Source organism: Aspergillus terreus, genomic scaffold (assembly GCF_000149615.1).
Source record: "Aspergillus terreus NIH2624 scaffold_8 genomic scaffold, whole genome shotgun sequence".
Taxonomy (NCBI): Eukaryota; Fungi; Ascomycota; class Eurotiomycetes; order Eurotiales; family Aspergillaceae; genus Aspergillus; species Aspergillus terreus.
In genome coordinates this window covers 1,329,550-1,347,373 of record NT_165931.1, presented here as the reverse complement: position 1 = coordinate 1,347,373, position 17,824 = coordinate 1,329,550, and the positions used below count along the sequence as shown (strand labels likewise).

The window sequence follows — 17,824 nt, the reverse complement described above, 5'->3', positions numbered from 1 at the left end:
ATGAGCGGGTTTGCCATTGATGCGATCTGTCTGTCGATGGTGGGCTCGGAATTCCTCGAGTACCTTCCGAGGGGAAAAGCCTCCCGAGGGTGTCCAATGCCTCCGGATACAGGATATAGGCGTCTCCAACAGGATCCCTCTCTGAAAAGGCTTCTTCGGTCGACCCCATTGGGTTTATGTTTTGTCGGGGCTTGTTGCATGCTGAAACTGAAGACGGACAATGCATACGACGTGCTTGAAGGGTCCGTCACTCGGTTGCAGAAGCTTCCCTTCCTGACAGATCTTGGTTTACTCTACGGTATCTGCTTATTGGAAAGCTACCGTCGTTCCCACAGTTCAGCAGGCATCCTTCTGTAAGTCTTCTGCCCAACGCACAAGTAGTCCGTGAAATAATGTGTGACTTCAGTCCCATGTTGATGGCCTTTGGATGCCAGTCGCTCGGGATTGGAACAGCCGTCCCCCTTTACTTCCTTCTAGACTACCTTCAATCGCCGCTAGAGCAAATTCTGGTATCAAACTACGCTTCTGTTCGACTTCCCGCCGCGAAGACCTTGCTGCCAGCGCTCTTGCTGGGTTATTATCTGCCTCTATGGGCAGGTTTCAGCCCCCTGTTACCTGCCGATAGGCGCATGGCCTCTCTCATGTGGTCCTTTTTTGGCGTTCTGGTCCCGAGTCTCCAGTTCCCCCTCGCTGCTATCTCTTCGACCACACCGGCCAAAGAAAAGAGACCGGATATGTCCTACATTCGTTGGACTATCATGGCGCTAATCGGAATCTCGGGTATTTCATTCCAATATGCACGGTTACACGTTCCAGCGATTCCGTTGAGTGACCTCGGGTTCCTGCAATATGACCAGCTATTCGCCATGCTGAGTTGTATGATTTGGACTTTCCTATCATTCCATGACCTCCAGGTCTATGGGGTCCAGATTTCCCTGTTGAAAGTGTCGGCTGTCTTGGCTGGAGCTACAGTTCTGGGTGGGCCTGGCGTCGCGTTTGCAGTTGGCTGGCAATGGAGAGAGGAGTACATCGCCAGTATTCGCGGATAATGTTGCTCCAGATGGCGGGTAATGCCGAATTGTGGACGGGAAAACGCGGCCCGATATACATGACCTGCTTAGTGTGGTGATTCGGGGCTAAGGGGGTCGATCAAATCGTGTAGTACGTGGTAGTTCATTTAGAAATAGGATTTTTCTGTATCAACGGTGAGACTTATGCCTATGGCTTTAAATATAGTCCGTTTCAGGCAAGTCAAAGACCTCCCAAGTCAACCGACCCCCAGAATGCGAATCTTCAGCCCCTTCCTGTCGCACTTCTGGGTCTCGAACGCTTCCATGTCGAACTGTGAAAATACAATGGAGACGTACGAGTACATCTGTTGGTAGGCGAGGGTCTGCCGATGCAGGACCTTGCGTCCCCTTGCCACATAATCACCATAGCTGTTAGCAAAGAAGCTGACCGCTCCTTATTGCTGCTTAAGGGAGATAATTTTCTATCTATTTCCCTCTGTGAATATAGCGAGTGCTTACAAACAGACTGCAATGCTTTGCTAGGCAGATCTTGTTCATACCTACTAAACCAACAGTAACTATCCGCTGTGAACCCCGTTTTGAGAATACCGATGGGCATCCTTTCATGTACGTGTCCGTATCCTCTGGGTCGAATAGACCGCCTCCTTGATGCATGGTGCAGGTCGGTGCGTTATACAACATATGTCTTCGGGCAACTGTCTTGGTCAAGGTAGGGCGAAGACGTCAGGTGTTGAATGTGCAGGGGCATCCAAATACCCCCTTACGCATGCTACCTGACTTGTATATACCCGCGGTTCCAATTTGGCAATGCGGTGCATCTTGTCAGTCCCCGGTCACACCCGATGCACCTCCATGGCCTCCTTGCATTGACTGAGGACTCTGGCCCAGTACGCTCTCTTTGGATGTTTAGGAGTCGCGGGATTCCGGCCCTTCCTTGTGTGAGAAGAATAGTAGACTGCAAATCTAGGGTGCCAGATAAGCATATAAAGCTTGTCCTTGCCATACCTTCCCTTTGTATATGGACCCATCCGCAGGCTCTGCTTCTCTTCTGCCGCTGCCATTTCCATCTTCGACCTCAGTTCACGCAATGACCCTCTCCTCACAAGCTCCCACGGACCAAGTTGCTCTGAGGTCGTGGAGAGTGCTAGCCCAGTCGCTGAATTCCCATCGGAGCAACAAAAGAAATGGTGGCTCCATACGGCTCCGTTTCTCAACAGCCTCCTGGAACAAGCCGAGTACAGCATTCACCATCAATACAGATTCCTTAGCTTTTTCCAGCAGTACCTCCTCCCTGCAGTAGGCAGTTTTGATGATTCGGCCAGCGCATTCCGCAGCATCTCCCCGGACATCTATCCGTTGGAGATGAGCACCAACCACAGCGATAATGGGAGATTGGTTCGCATCGGCATGGAACCGCTCAGTATCCACGCTGGTACATCTGCCGACCCCCTAACCCAAGCCTTCCTCCGACTGTTCCTCGGCGAACTCGCCATCCACTTCCCCCACGTCGACCTGCTCTTGGCGAATCACTTTGAGTCATGCCTCAATCTCTCCCCTGAAGAGTATAAGGTTGCCGTCTCCATGCCCGTGACCGAAGCCAATATGCAAGCGCGATTCGCCGGGTTCAACCTCCAGCGAACGGGAGACATTGTCGCGAAGGCGTACTATTCCTTTGGTGCGAAAGCGGCCATTCAAGGCGTCTCCAAGACGACTCTCGCCTTGAAGACCCTGCGCAGCATCGACTCCTACAGCAGTGACCCGAAATATTCTGCTGCCGTCTCGGACCTCGAGGGTTTCTTCGCGTCAACCGGTATCGAGCCCTTTCTCATGGGGACGGACTGCATCGAATCCACCAAGTCCCGGATCAAAGTTTACGTCAGGGCACCTTGGTTTACCTCCGCAGGCCTGCGGGATCTCTGGACCCTCGGAGGCAGGGTGAATACCCCGTTGTCCGCCAAGGGCTTGGAAATCGCCGAATACTTCATGAGCTTGCTGAACTATACCCCGGAGCAAACGAACGTGGACTCGAGCTTTGCCGCTCTACTCGCCAACTATGAGCTCAGGATCGGCTCTCCGCATCCAAAGCCACAGATCTATTTCCCGCTGCACAGGATAGACGACGAGACGGCAGCGAATATCCTGACACGGTTCTTTGACTATCTGGGGTGGCAGGGTATCGCCTCCAACTTCAAGGATTCCATGCTTTCAAATATGTAAGTGATCCGCTTTTTTCCCGGCTATATATTATGGATTGGCTGACCGCGAGTAGGCCATGCCCATCGTGGAAGGACAACAAGAAATTCACAAAGTGGGCTGCATACGCTTATTCCGAGGCGGGCGTGTATTTGACGGTCTACTACAATTCAGCCTCAGCCAAGGCTGGAAGTCTGTAAATCAGCAGACTGAGCGAGGAAGAAGGATTAGGATAAGGGACAGCTACAAGTATGTTCATCTGAAATGACCTGGAAGCTCTTGCCCGCCCAACATTTCATAAAGTGGTGTTATACTGGAGCCACTGCGTCTGGGAGAGAAGCAGCTTAGCTTAATCGAATAGACGTTTGGATCCATACGCATAAAAACAATAACTTTTCATTGGTTTTTAGATGAATCCAAATGCCTACTGTAGTCTAGAAGACGATATTAAATTATAGAGGTCTATCTCCTTAGTAGTCTATCCATTACGCCTTATTCATATTCCATCAGTAATAATCCCTCCCGCAAACATTGTAGGTGTGTCCCAATAGAGGTAACAACCCGTACATCAACCTAGAGCCTATTCAATTTCAGGTCCATCAAGACGTGACATTCGCCGCTGTCAGAGGAGCAACGCGGAATACGAGGTAGGACTGTCTCCAGCATGTCCTGTTACTCAATGAGCTGCGGATTTCGCGGTCACCGGTTCACCGTCCTGTTTCCCCGGCGTTCATGGACTACTGACTTGCCTCAGAGTCCGGTGGTCCCTTCGGAGGCTGCCGCACAGATTTTGGACAGTTGGGACATCGCACAGCTCGGTCATGGCTTCTTCATCGATGTCGCACCCATCCAACTTGTAGAATGTCCATTGGGATGAACGTGCAAAGACACTCTATGGGAGACGGAGAGTCGAATTCTCGCCCAGGGATAGGAGGGTTACCTCAGAGAATTTCTTGCGGCCCCGACCGCACCATAGGGAAGTTCCAGGTGCTTGATATAAACAGAGCTTGCGAGCTCGGACAAGGTGAGTGTCATACACTGCGATAATACTATCACGTTGCCGCAAGCTCAACGCTTACGGACCTTCTGCGGCTTCGAGATGGCCAACAACGGCCATAAGAGAAGCCAGCGATGCGCGGCCACGTATAGTGAGCTCCTTTGCCGCATAGACAATAACGCATTAGCCCTGGTGAACAGCGGCCTGACGAGAGGAGCGCCTATCGCTGTGTGCCAGGAACCATCCATCGAGTCTGTCGCTTCTTTCCTCGCGATTCTCCAAGTTGGTGGAGTATACGTGCCGCTGTAGCTGTCGATTTCCGGGGCATGGTGCAACTTTAAACGGGGCGGCGAGACGAACTACGACTTTAAGCGTCAGTTGCAGAGATCGTCCATTGTATCAGTCGACGTCTATCCGAGGGAACTGTATAAACTGAAAGTAGAAGTACAACCGGGCACAGTGCAGGGGGGGTATCAAGGAAAGACAAAAGATGGCATCATGAATATATATATCCACATCAGTAAATCAATACACAGGCCGTACATATCGCGATGCAATCGGAAAAAGGCACCCGCTTCGAAAACGCACGCATTCACCGTAAATCGTACCCAGCATCGCTCATAGTCGTCGCAACATAACCGTTCGTATTCGCGGCGCCGTCCGTGTTCTCAGCTCCGTCTGGCGGTCACGACGACCGCCGCGTAGCGACCAGTATATTGCTAAGCCGCTTCCAGCGCTGCTGCGCCGGCGACGCGGTATCCCGCTCGAGGCGGTCTTTGTCCATGGTGGTCTTGCAGGAGGACTGGGTGGAGGAGCGCGGTCGGCTGCCGAGGGCCTCGTGGTCGGCTAGGACGTCTTCGAGGCGGACGTCCGACTCGGACATGCGCAGGGGGGAGTCTTTTGTGTCTAGGATTTCGATGAACCTGGAGGGCATGTCGCGCATATTCGGTGGCTTGGTTGATCAGACAATGGTAGAAGTAAAAGTGTAGTAGAAGACGCAAGTAACAGTGTAGCGTGAGGCGTCCCAAGGGACGGCGAGAAAGCAGTGAACGTCCCGAGTGGAGAAGTCGGACAGGTAATAAATCATCGAGTCGGATGACGGACGAGGGGCGATCCCGGATATAATTTCCGTAGGCCAGTGTCCGGAAAAGTATGGAGAGCGAGGACGATGGGCCGAAGGACTAGATACGAAGGCCGGACTAGGATCGGGAAGCGGCGCGCGGATCGAGGTCTCCACGACGAGGTCAGCGGCGTTGGAGGATGCAGTAGCGGCCGCACCAGGAGCTAGACGGTTTCAGGTGCCGAACAGATGACGGAGACAGTCACTGGGGTTGCAATATAAGTTCGTGGGGAGTAAATGGCGTAGAGCGAAGGGATAGACGGCGAGATGGAGATATTTATGATTCTTTGACAGACTTCTGCATGCGCACAGCAGCATGACAGAGTTTAATACCCTCAGTCGACTGGGTCACGACCGAAATAGAACAGCGCAATCATCCGAATCGAGAAAGGAAAAAGTAATGCGCCAGGATGGGCATCCTGGCCGTGCACCGGAATGGATCACCTGTAGGGTCAGGCCTCTAGACCCGCCACTTGCACGACTCGGTTCGTATGTATGGAGTTACTCCATACGGAGTCTCTCCATCGTGAGTTCGCAAGCTCGACTCCGATCGGCTCTGATTGATGGAGAGGGCTCACCCAGGACCGCCAGGGAGGACGGGGCCCGACGATGGTTCGTCCGTGGTCAGCCGGAGAGGGGCGAGTGTGAGCGCGGATCCGTGGGGTGCCTGTATGTACGTATTCAAGGTCTTCAGGGATCACTCTGAGGAAACTGGCGATACACTGTCTTCCCTGATTTGGTCTGTTCGTGATGCTGGATCGGTGGAGTAGGATCTACTAAGCAGTTAGTAGGTTCAGCCAAACAATAGTATGGAGATAGGGCTGGGCCAATCTCCACTCACTCCACCATCTCCATTCCCAAACGAGCTGACGTTGCAGTGGAAGCTCGATCATGTCTTGTCGCGAATGAGCCTGTCGAGGCGGTGTGTATCGTGGGGATGATGGAGCAGAAGCAGTTCGTCAGGGCGTGCATGGGCCTCCCAAGACGACTAATGTAGGTGACTGCGGCGAAGAATGTGATATCATACCGAGGGTACAGCCACCACCGGTGAATACCTTCAGGCATGTCAAGACGAATCGCATGATAGTGTATAAGGAGGAAATCGAGAGAATACTGCTCTGTATAATGGAGGTGGTGTAAACAGAGGCGTAGAGGACTGATGGTTGCCACGAGCTGACGTCATAGCCCTAAGGGTCTCCGCCGATGACGAGCATCTCGCATCTCATCTCCATTGCGTTGCGCTCCTCCCTCTTCTCTTCCATTTCCAACGCACTTGTCGCGATACACGCGGTCATCTGTGACTGACACAATCATGCCCCGCAGTCGTCGATCTAAAAATACCTCGGCCGTCGACAATCCACCGTCTCCTCCTTGGTCCGAGAAGAACGGATCGGTCGCCGACCAGCAGCAGCATGGACCACCGCCAGTGACGACTTCTCCAGCCAGCTCTTCGGCCAGTCCTCATCCTGCCGACCCCATTCAGCCGTCGCCGGGTTGGGACGAGGACGAGGAGATGCCAGAAGAGACGACGCATACTGTTGACAGCGAGAAACCCTTGCCGCGTGCAGGCTACGCCGCAGGGGCTGGCGGCTACAACAGTCTCAAATCGTACAAAGGCCAGGTCTACTCTGGAATGGCGGTCGGCGGCTCCCACACGTGGAATTACGATCCGGGCGTCTGGAAGGAGACGAAAGAAGAGCCGGATCTGTGGAGGATCAACTACCGGACGAACAAGCGGCGGGCGAAGAATGCCCCCGATGGAAGTGGTGCGCCCGTCGGGACAGAGTACCACTGGCTGATTGTCGGTCATCAGGTAGGTTGGCAGACTCTGTCCGAGGTGTAGTCAGGGTGGTTGGCTGGGACCGATGCAGGTCCCTCCACACACATGCTCACGCGCTCGACAGTTCGTTAAGAAGATCGACGCCAATACCTACGAGACCAACCTTACGGGCTCCAAATACAAACTGGCGTACAAGTCCGCCTCGTCGAACGCATGGTCGATCCCGACGGTGAAGAAGCAACGCGACCGAGAAATCGAGCTGCTGGAGGACGCCCGACAGCGGGTGCAAGGGCTGCCGCCTGTGTTGGCATCCGAGAAGGTCAAGGTCGAGAAGCACGAAAAGGGCCAGCAGAAGCTCGATCGCATGTTCTCCAAACAGGGATCAACAGGCACGGGAAGTAAAAAAAGAAAGATCGACGACGATGAGGGCGTATGATTCCCTGCATACATGGTGCGTGGAGCGTTGAATGTGAGGTATACCATCGATGTATCACCGCGATGAGGGCTACAAATTGCTTGTGCTGCAGAGGTAGAGCAAGGAGTGTCCAAGTAATGACACCAATGGTATCAGACAGTTGAAGCTGAAACACCGAGCAACTACCGTTCGGCATTCTCCAGGCCTGCAAGTCCATCCCCGCATTGATGAAATTAAGCCAAGGTCAACGGGAATTGATGGCATGCCTCGGAAGCTTGAAGAACGCTCGTAGGGATCGATCTCTTGGAATCTTGATTTAGACTGGCTTTCAAGACTAGGGTTCCTGCACCTACAACGCCTGCCGAGGTCTCTGAAAGGCCACTCCATGGACTATTGGATGAGGAAGCGTTACAATCGGCACTTGAATGCTTGAATGAATGCTGTTGGCTAATTCGGACCTGAACAGCGAGACAGCGTCGTATAGCAGAAACTGTTTTTGTCGCGGATGTTCCATGTTTGATTGAGATCTATCACCCTAGGTCTTGATGGCGTACGAGAAGCCATTCGATTTCGGGCTATGAAGCTTGAGTAATACAAGCAGCCTTCTCATCGCGATGCTCGGCTTTTGATGACCTTCGACGGTCGTCCGGTTGATGAGGTTTGCTACCGCGGCTGCAGTATCCTCCATTATAAAGATGCCCATCTCCTCTGTAGGACTGAGGGTATCAGGTTCATAGTATCTCTACAGTCTCCAAAATGTACCGAATTATTGCCTTCTACTCTATCGTATACTTGGGCTTTTTGTCATGGTCGACCGCCGATGCCTTCCTGGTGGGAGGCCCGGTCAACACCACGAGCGGCACAGTGAGAGGAAAAGCATCCTCTTTGCGTCCTGATGTCTCGGAGTATCTGGGAATCCCTTATGCAAAGGCACCCAAGGGCGATTTGCGCTTTGCTGCTCCTGTGCCTGCCGACAAGTCTCCTACGGTCTTGAATGCAACGTCTTATGTGTGTTCCAGCTCCCTCTTCTGTATGCGCAATTGCTGATTGATGCCACAGAGCCCGTAAGCAACCCCTCGTTTTCATCTGGTTCCTAACTCACTGGCCAGTGACTGTCCCTGCAACCGTATTCCCATGCGTCAAGCCGCGCTCGGGGGCCCTGTGGGTGAAAAGATCACACGAGCTCTATCTCAGGAGGACAGTATCCTAGACGAGGACTGCCTAACCATCAACGTCTGGTCCAAGCCCCAGCAAGGCGAACAGAAGAAAGCCGTCTTGTTCTGGATCTACGGCGGAGGTAAGATGACCCGAATTACACAGGCCTTTCTAACCTCCAACAGGCTTCGCCATCGGCAGTGCATCAAGCGCCGTTTACGACGGCTCAATCCTCGCAGACGAGAACGATGTCGTCGTCGTCTCATTCAACTACCGACTGAACATCTTCGGGTTCTCCGGCGCACCGGGCCAGCCATGGAACGTGGGCTTGCTGGATCAACGTCTCGCGCTGGAATGGACCAGAGACAACATCGCTCGGTTTGGTGGCGATCCAGCACGCATCACTGTCTTCGGCCAGTCGGCCGGCGGCCTCTCCACCGACTTCATGGCCTACAGCTACCCCGACGACCCGATTGCGCATGCACTGATCGCCCACTCGGGCGTCGCAAGCTCCTCGCTGAGTATCGCCCCGAAGAAATCCGACCTCCAGGAGACATGGTACAACGTCTCGAGCAGCCTCGGCTGCGGCGGTGCCGAAGCAGGCGAACAAACAGTGGCCTGCATGCGGTCCAAAAGCCAGGACGAACTTCTGGCCGCCATCGAGCCCCTCACCACAGGCGGCATGGTCGGCGGCTTCACGCCCGTCGGCGACGGCCAGGTGATACCCGAAGACATCGCCGGTGCCGGTGACGCTGGGAACTTTGCCCGGATCCCGTTCATGACCGGCAACACCGACAACGAAGCCGGGTTCTTCCTCATCACCGCGTTGGCCTACACGAACCTCACCGCGGAGCAGGTGGCCGCCATCCCCATGAACCTGATCCGGCCGCTGGGCAACATCCTAACGCTCGCGGGGTTCACCTGTCCTGCCGCTGAGGCGGCGGGATACCGCCTCGAGCATCGCGTGCCGGCCTGGCGGTATCGGTACTACGGGGGGAACTATAGCAATACGTACATAGTGCCCGTTGGATCCGCATATCATACGTCTGAGTTGCTTCCGCTGTTCGGTACGGCGCCGACTGTCACCGGCGTGAAGGATACCTGGTACGAGGCGGAGGCGGCCGCGTATATGCGGAACGCGTGGGCGACATTTGCGAAGAACCCAGCTACCGGGCTCAGCAGTGAGTTCCGGTGGCCGAAGTTCAATCCTCTGAGTAGGTGGATCTTCTATGGTTGATTGTGTCTAGACTGACAGGTTTGGAACAGCACGGTCAGAAGTGCAGCTCTCGCTGGACAAACAGACCGAAGCGACTTTCATCTTCAACGAGGAGACAGATGTATTCTGTCCGATTCTGAAGTTTTACGCGGGTATCTTTGAGGATATCATGAGGATCTTCTCGCGTTTGGGGGGTGGTGATAACGCGCTGAGTGGCGACTTGCTAGGTATGTTGGTTCCGCCTCTGTCAATTCGGATACTAATGCTCGCCTTGTATAGGCATCCTCAAGAATCCCCTGCAGAATGGAAATACCCTCAGGGATGCTCTGGACCGCCTCTCTGCTCTGGCGTCGGGATTTTGAACGGACGCTCCCACACCTTTTGACATGTCTTGTACTTTGCTTTCGTTATTATGCTGTGCGTTTGAACCGTTCTACCATCATGGACGGAAGATTGCGGGCCTAGAAATAACATTGGCTGTTTGAATCTATCTTTCTCTTAGAGAATGAATCGCCAAGCGTAGGCTAGAAAATACCCGACATTGTGCCCGTACACCTCGCGTAAATAGCACAAGGCCTCATGCAATTGACCATGATCCGGGCCCGGTCAATGCGATGCCCCAAGCCCAATCCTCCGGACACTAACCATTGCCAGCCACATAACAAGATGACAGACGGAAAAATAGAAGACAGCTTCATTTCGCGACCCCGCAATCTCGGCATAGTATCGACCGACAAGTCTTGGCCGGACGTCGATTGCCGGCAATATAAATCACGACAGAGTGCCACGAACATTGCGCCCGGGTGCCATTGAAGTCTCTCAACGCAGCTGTCTTTACCATGCTCGGCATCAAAGCCCTGTCAACTATCGTCCTGGCCCTGACCGCGCAGGGGAAGTACATTGTCCCCGGGGGCCGATGGCGCGACACGGACGGCAACCTGGTCAACGCGCACGCCGGCGGAATCCTCTTCGACGAGAAGTCGGAGAAGTTCTGGTGGTTTGGCGAGTACAAGACCGAGGGCCAGGAAGAGGGCGGCGGCGTGTCGGTGTATAGTTCGGAGGATCTGGCGACGTGGGAGGCACACGGGAAAGCTCTCGGTATGTCGCTACATTCCCTTTCTACGATGTGACCAACGGCTTATAACGATGCAGAGCCCATCGAGGGCCACCCCTACATCTCCCCGGAACATATCATCCAACGGCCCAAGGTGGTCTACAGCGAAGAGGCGGGCCAATACCACGTATGTCACCGATTGAGTGTCATGGCCTTTTCGCCCGCTAACCGCAGTAGATGTGGTGGCACGCAGACAACTCTACCTACGGCTGGCTTCTCCAGGGATTCGCCACGGCCGATACCCCAGCTGGTCCGTACACGTTTGTCGACGCCACCGCGCCGCTGGGCAACTGGTCGCAGGACTTTGGGCTGTTCACGGACTACAAGGACGGGCGGTCGTACGCGTTGTACTCCAACGGCGATAGGGTCGAGGGCCGCGACGTCTACCTGACCGCGTATAATGAGAACGTCACGGCGCTGGATGAGGTTGTTTACCGGTTCCCCAAGTTCGATCTCGAGGCGCCCACCATCATCCAGACGGAGAAGAGCTACTGGGCGTTGATGAGTCACAAGACGGGCTACAGACCGAACAGTAAGTCATGGAGATGGCGCTATTGGCACGAATAGGAATCTGACGGCAGCAGATGTGGTTGCGTTCCGGGCAGACTCTCTAAGTGGCCCCTGGTCTCAGCCGTTTATCGTTGCGCCGTTGAACACACGTACGTTTAACTCGCAGTCTGGGTTCTCGCTGCGCATCAAGGGGAGCAAGAAGACGACGTATTTGTACATTGGCGATCAGGTATGGTTTCCAGCCGGTTGGGGATGCACTGCTAACCCGATCAGTGGGATATGAACTCCCTGTGGGAGAGCCGGTATATCTGGCTTCCGATGGAGATTGACGAGAGGAAAAAGACGCTGGAGCTGGTCTGGCACGACGTCTATGATCTGAATGTGTGAGTAGACCCTGTCGATGAAAGGTCCTTTCTGATCGGCGTAGAAAAACCGGGGAGTGGAAACCAATCCAGGGCAAGACGTACTCGGCCAAGAGTGCAAAGACCAACGGCGCCGCATACAAGCAAGAAGCTGTGAGTGCGGTGGACCCTATCGTGTATGCAGCGTACTGATTGTGTCAGAACTTCGCGACGGACGGGGTGATCCTGACAGGCATCTATGGCAACGACAGCACAGTCACGTTTGAGGGAGTCGAGGGAACTGGAAAGCCGCAATGGGTGTCTTTCTATTATCAAAGTATATTCCATGTTTCCGATTAGTGATCTGATACTAACCAGTATACGGCAGACATCGATGACATGGGATTCGGTGACCAGCGTAAGTCGACACATCTCTTATACTACCGACTGTTCTAACCATGCACAGCTGAAGGCAAGCCAGATCGGATCGGGGGCTCCTGGCAGCTCCGTCGCATCAGCAGCGTGGTCGTCAATGGCAAGACCGAGAACGTCGAGACGCTCTACCAGCGCGACACGCATAAAGGAATCATCCTGTCGACACCTCTGCAGCTGACTCTGGAGAGAGGAAGACACAATACGATCACGGTTGGGGGGCTGTACAACGGGGTTGACTATAAGGGAGCGGACTTGGATCGCATTGTGGTGTATCCGCCTGAGAAGTGATCCTTAAGCAACAGCATATAGAAGCGAATCTATACTAAAATGTAGGCCAATGTATGTATACACATATGCATGAAATGTCGACTGTAGCTATGCGTACACGTTGCTAGGGGTATTGTCCCGTGCTTAAGCTGATGATGCTTCGGACAACGCAGAATAGAGCCTCATGTAGAGAATTTATATAGTTGGATCAGGACTAATCCGACGTCCCTCTATACTGTATAGTAGATATCAAACCCTCCAGGCTATGATTATCATAACTAATCAATGCTACGTCCTAATTTTCGAACCTTATTCATTTACTTGGTAATGTTGATAAACCTTCAGCGAGGAAAGATTGGCATATTATTCTACCCGTAGAATAGTTGTTTTGCGTTCTGAGGATTCATAGCTTTTAGGATATCCAGATCTGCTCCTATAAATATCTAAATTTATGCTGTCTTTTGACTGAAGTTATAGAGAAAACCCATATTCTTTGAATTTTAAGCCCTATACAGAGTCAGCTAATAACCTATGTTTGCCTGTATATGCTAGATCTCAATATCACCACTATCCTTACTGCCCTTACGAGGAAAGGCAAGGTGATGAACCAGCATGAAAGTGTGTTTCCTCCTGGACCAAGACCAGGAACGTATTTATACGGATTTATCTAATTAATGATAGCTACTGCACCGTACCAATTATCCCTCTATATGTCCGAAGCCATATAACCATGCGGTGCAGTCATGGGAACTCCGCCTGCTCTTCGATGAGCTCTACTTGAATGAGCTCCAGAGGGCTCTTAAGGAGCAGACTACGGAGTAAAACAACTTCCTCAGTTTCGGCACCGGTCTGGGAGGAAGCACACTTTTAGCGATAGTAAGAGGCGTGGGCCTACACCTTCTCATCCCCCGGGGCAGACTTTGGAGGATCCCCCCATGTAAAAACCTTCTTGACCTCGCTTTTTAAGTGCTCCCATATATCTGTGAAATGCTGCTTGAGTGAATACGCCTTGAACGCAATTGACAAAAAGAAGGCTGACACGACTGTGGAGACCCCGACTGCGTAACGCATAAAAAGGCGATTAGCTGGGATAACAGAAACGGGAAAGACGCTGCTACTCACAAATGATTGGAAATATCCACCACCCTTGATAGGAAACCTCGCCCCCCTCGTGCGGAAAGCTGCTGACATTCAAGGCGAATAAGCTTGTAAGGAAGGAAAGGGGGAGCTATATACATCGCCACCTGCTGTCAGCATCCTCTCTGACCGCGAACATGTCAAGGCCAGAGCAACTCACAAAAATGATAGTGACAACAGTAAACCAGACAACAGTATCAGTCTGCTTCGCCGTGTCTTGTGCCTGCCGCCTCGTCCACTGGGCTTCCGTCAGATTGGCTTGCTTCTGCTTTAGATCTAGCAGGGTGTCGATGGATTTTTGGACGACTTCGGCATCGTGAATCATTCCCGTAATCGTCTTCTTGACCTCTGTGGGTGCGTTGTTCGAGAAGGTAGGCTTGTTATCGCCCAGGGCTTCCGAGGCCTGCCTCCAAACATGTTCCTGATCCTCAGCTAATGTCTTTAATATATTTAGCTCGTCGCATATATCCTTAACCTCTTGAAGAAGATCTGTTTCTGTCGCGATGTTGTGATATTCGTCTAGATCGGTGGTCTTTACTCCTGGCTTAGCCATCGCTTCTGCTTTGTTTTCGTCTTCGAGTGATGCCTGAAACTTCCTAAAAAGATCTGCTTCGGAATTGCGCTTTATGATGTTAGCATGAGACTTCATCACGCACAAGTGGTCCACAGCCATACTTACCACATATCCAATAGAAGCTCGGAATACCTCGAGTGGCGATACTTTGTTTCCCAGAATCGGGATGTGCTTTTCATTCAAAAGCTCGACGGCTGTACTAGCAATGAGCTCAGCCATAGATTTTGCTGACATGGCCGATTCGTTGTTGCGAATGTCCAGCCTGTCGAGCACGCGTTTCAGGAAGCTTTTGTCGGCCCCATGTGGCTCTTTGGATGTGCAAGTGATCATTGTGTCTGCACCCGAGGAGTCGGTTAGAACCTGCTAGAACCAAGGACACCTCGCTTGAAAGAGTACATACTACCGTCAAGGATCCAGAGCCAAAGTTGGCCGACCGACAGAATCGGATGGGGTGTCTCGGGTCGGGGCAGGTCCAGACGATGCGTTTGCTTGCTTGCAACCTTTTTAGGCGATACCAAATTCGCTTTGCTAGGACCCTTGGAGTCGCTAGGGAGGCCGCTTGGTTTCGGATTCTCAGCGCGCCCCTCTTCCCTTCGTATATATCTTCCCAACACTTGCGTCTTGTCGCGATCCTCGGTATCGTCGAGTGAGACATAGTAGTATTGGTCGAGAGTCAGGGGCTCATGGTGTATTGGGTCTACTGATACCTCATGTCTTTGGTCCGAAGTTGAGTCGAGAGTCGACTGAGATTGTCTCGGTTGCCATTCCATCCACGACAGGTACGGTATCTAAAGGGTACGATCAGTATCGTTGACAAAAGACGGAATTAGAACACAAACGTAAAGAGAAACTATCCCTTTCTCATCATTAATTCCTCTCGGTTCCTGCCTTTGCGCCCACAATCTCTTTTTGGGGACCGCTATGGGTTCTTCTGTTGCTGACATCCACTGGGGAAAGGCTCCTGATGACCCTTTTTGTGATATACTATGCTCTCCCAACTTGGTCTATACGGCAACAGTTAGAAGTAGGCGTCAATGCAAGTTAGATAATCTCCAACGTACCACACACTGCGGCTTCACATAGAACTTCTTGCCTCCGGCAGGTAGTTGGATACAACTATCCCGTACAAACTGAGCCAGGGGACGGTGGTCTCTGGCTTTTAGGCCTTGGTCTCGAGTGAGTCTCACCATTAGTTCCTGATAGAGGGTCAGCCAAGCTAGGCTATTAGGCGACAAATTATATACCTCGGCGCATCGTAGCTGGGCGAACTATAGTCAGAGGATTTGAATTGATTATACTGCTGACAAGGAACTCACATCGTTATCGGGAAAGTGAAACCATCTCAGGTGATGCATCCTTGGTTCTGAAATTTGAGTCGCCTCTGTCAGCAGATAACTTCTCATAAAGTGACCCCGGTGCCGGAACATTTTCTGGTCTGGTCTTACGACACGGAGCCTGGCCTTTATTGTGGAGATGTCGCGATATTTGGTGTGGTGCATGATTTCCTGAGGTCCTACTTCATATATGATGTCTCGAATCTGACGTCGCTTAGGCTGGAAGGTGAATCGATCTTTAACCTGGTAAAAGTCCGTGATAACCGCCTGAGCATTGCCATATTCCTTGGGCTCGGACCTGAACGCGGGAGCGTTGTTATCACCACGTAGCACCGGATGGTTTGGAATAGGAGGAGAGTCAGAAAGCAGTTCCTGGATCATAGTATTCACTTCAGGGGCCACTGGAGTGAAACCATGTTTTTTAGCGTGCAAAGCATGTTCTTTCGCGCGCTCATTGATAGTGATACCAAGGTTGATATCACTGTCATTGAGGTAGGCTCCATTGGCAAGCAGCCACCAAACTAACGTGGGCTCTTGATAAGCAATTGCCCAGTGCAAGGCATTTCGGCCCGGTTCTAGGCCAAGCTCTGAGATATAGAACTGCCGGAAATGTGGCAAGATCATGTTGAAAAATCGATGCAAGTTGTCCTCTTTTCCTGGAGTCTCACATCTGGCTGCTAGCTCCAAGACCTTAGTCGCCATCTCAGGCTGCCCACGGAAGAATCCGTGCTTCTCGCGTTTGTCTTGCTCCGAAATGAGCCGATGCACCTCACTCCAGAGGAGCCGTTCCACCTCGTCCTGACGTCCTGTACCCCCCAAAGCGGCGAATTCAACTGCCGTAATTTCGCCCTCGGCGGGTAGAAGAAGCATCTCTAGAGAATGATAGAAATTCTTCTCGCATCTGGAGTAAAGGGAAGGCAGCAATACCTCTTTCACTAGAGCATAGTGCCCATGCGCTGCAGCCAGATGAAGGGGCCTTATTCCAGCCCTGCCGGAGGCCAGTATGTCTCCCCCTTCCTTGAGAAACCGTTGCATGATGGGCACACTGCCTGCAATCGCAGCGACATGCACCCAGGATGCGTCTTCTCTGTTGGGAGACACTCTGTGGCAGAGGGCGAGAAAGTCTAGATGTTCAAGTAGAATGGCCCAGTAGCAGACCGCTGCACCGTGCCGCAAGATCTCAGCTTCGTCTGCAGTGTCCAGCCATTTCTTAAGCAGGATATGACCCGAGTACTCTTCCTCATAGGACGTATTTGCGCGAATTACTTCATCTGTGAAAAAGGTGCGAGGGAAATACACCTGTGTTTCGAGGAGCTGCAATGCGATTCCGGTGTGGCCACAATGCACCGCCTTGTCTAATGCAGTATGATTCTTGTAATCTCTGGCGGTTATCACTGCCTTTGCCACCGCGCCCCCGTTGGGTTCGTCGCTGCGCAATATGCCTTTCAGAAGGGCCTGGCACACTTCCGCATGGCCGCGGGTGCACACCTCATGCAATGCAGTCTGTTTGAAAAGCTGTGTTGCTGCAGGGTCCGCCCCCATTTCAAGTAGATATGTAATGGCACTGACACTCCCTCCCTGCGCTGCTAGGAAGAGAGCTGTTTCACCATCTGCCGTTCGAAGTTCCAAGAATTCCGGATTGTGGTCTAGAAGAATGTGCAGTATGCCAGCGTGTCCGTTCATGGCTGCCAGATGAAAAGCAGAGACGGGGGGGGTCCGTTCGCTTTCTGCTAAGCCGATTGCAGCCTTTGCTGTCAACACATCCGCTCCTCGTTGCAAAAGACTCTCAACGATCCTCTCACTGCCCATCGCAGACGCCCAAACAACGGCAGTGCAACGACAGATAACCAATCCCTCTTCCGCTGCAAGTGGCAATAGTCGCGACTTAACATCAAAGATTTCATCGATATATTTGATAGGCAGCAGATCCTCGAGCTCTGAGGCGTTATCATCCTTGATTGCCTGTCCTATTTTATCTAGCCACGAAACCATGTTCGGTGTTGAGTGGGTGGGCTCCGCGTCACGGATGGCCTCGCTGACTTCCTCGTGGATGGTCTCCTCACGCTCGGTCACTGTCGGCTCCGACAGCGATGAAAATGATCCATTTTCACTTACGGGGTGTTCCTCATCCTTGGACATAGCACAACGTATGGCAAAGCCTGGGGTTCGTTGATGGGTTTGGATCAAGTCAATGGTTTAGAAGAA

General features: G+C 52.5%; 6 protein-coding genes across 6 annotated transcripts; 4 read left to right on the top strand and 2 right to left on the bottom strand.

The window, feature by feature from the left end:
- Positions 1-2,393: 2,393 nt before the first annotated feature.
- Positions 2,394-3,424, top strand: ATEG_06111 (uncharacterized protein; the record flags this gene model as incomplete). Its single annotated transcript, XM_001215289.1, has 2 exons — positions 2,394-3,244; positions 3,301-3,424. The coding sequence occupies 2 exons, from the start codon at positions 2,394-2,396 to the stop codon at positions 3,422-3,424; spliced, it is 975 nt and encodes a 324-aa protein (XP_001215289.1).
- Positions 3,425-4,906: 1,482 nt separating this feature from the next.
- On the bottom strand, positions 4,907-5,155 carry ATEG_06110 (uncharacterized protein; the record flags this gene model as incomplete). Its single annotated transcript, XM_001215288.1, has 1 exon — positions 4,907-5,155. One exon carries the CDS (start codon positions 5,153-5,155, stop codon positions 4,907-4,909), a length of 249 nt encoding a protein of 82 aa, XP_001215288.1.
- A 1,498-nt stretch (positions 5,156-6,653) lies between these two features.
- ATEG_06109 (uncharacterized protein) lies at positions 6,654-7,557 on the top strand (the record flags this gene model as incomplete). The annotated part of the gene is made up of 2 exons (XM_001215287.1): positions 6,654-7,154; positions 7,246-7,557. 2 exons carry the CDS (start codon positions 6,654-6,656, stop codon positions 7,555-7,557), a joined length of 813 nt encoding a protein of 270 aa, XP_001215287.1.
- Positions 7,558-8,292: 735 nt separating this feature from the next.
- On the top strand, positions 8,293-9,928 carry ATEG_06108 (cholinesterase; the record flags this gene model as incomplete). The annotated part of the gene is made up of 3 exons (XM_001215286.1): positions 8,293-8,566; positions 8,606-8,833; positions 8,877-9,928. 3 exons carry the CDS (start codon positions 8,293-8,295, stop codon positions 9,926-9,928), a joined length of 1,554 nt encoding a protein of 517 aa, XP_001215286.1.
- An 818-nt stretch (positions 9,929-10,746) lies between these two features.
- On the top strand, positions 10,747-12,595 carry ATEG_06107 (putative beta-glucanase; the record flags this gene model as incomplete). The annotated part of the gene is made up of 9 exons (XM_001215285.1): positions 10,747-11,005; positions 11,060-11,148; positions 11,199-11,553; positions 11,606-11,760; positions 11,805-11,914; positions 11,959-12,046; positions 12,095-12,209; positions 12,261-12,290; positions 12,339-12,595. The coding sequence occupies 9 exons, from the start codon at positions 10,747-10,749 to the stop codon at positions 12,593-12,595; spliced, it is 1,458 nt and encodes a 485-aa protein (XP_001215285.1).
- A 1,093-nt stretch (positions 12,596-13,688) lies between these two features.
- Positions 13,689-17,758, bottom strand: ATEG_06106 (uncharacterized protein; the record flags this gene model as incomplete). The annotated part of the gene is made up of 8 exons (XM_001215284.1): positions 13,689-13,802; positions 13,872-14,333; positions 14,391-14,620; positions 14,686-15,073; positions 15,125-15,289; positions 15,347-15,481; positions 15,530-15,553; positions 15,602-17,758. The coding sequence occupies 8 exons, from the start codon at positions 17,756-17,758 to the stop codon at positions 13,689-13,691; spliced, it is 3,675 nt and encodes a 1,224-aa protein (XP_001215284.1).
- Between the last annotated feature and the right edge of the window lie 66 nt (positions 17,759-17,824).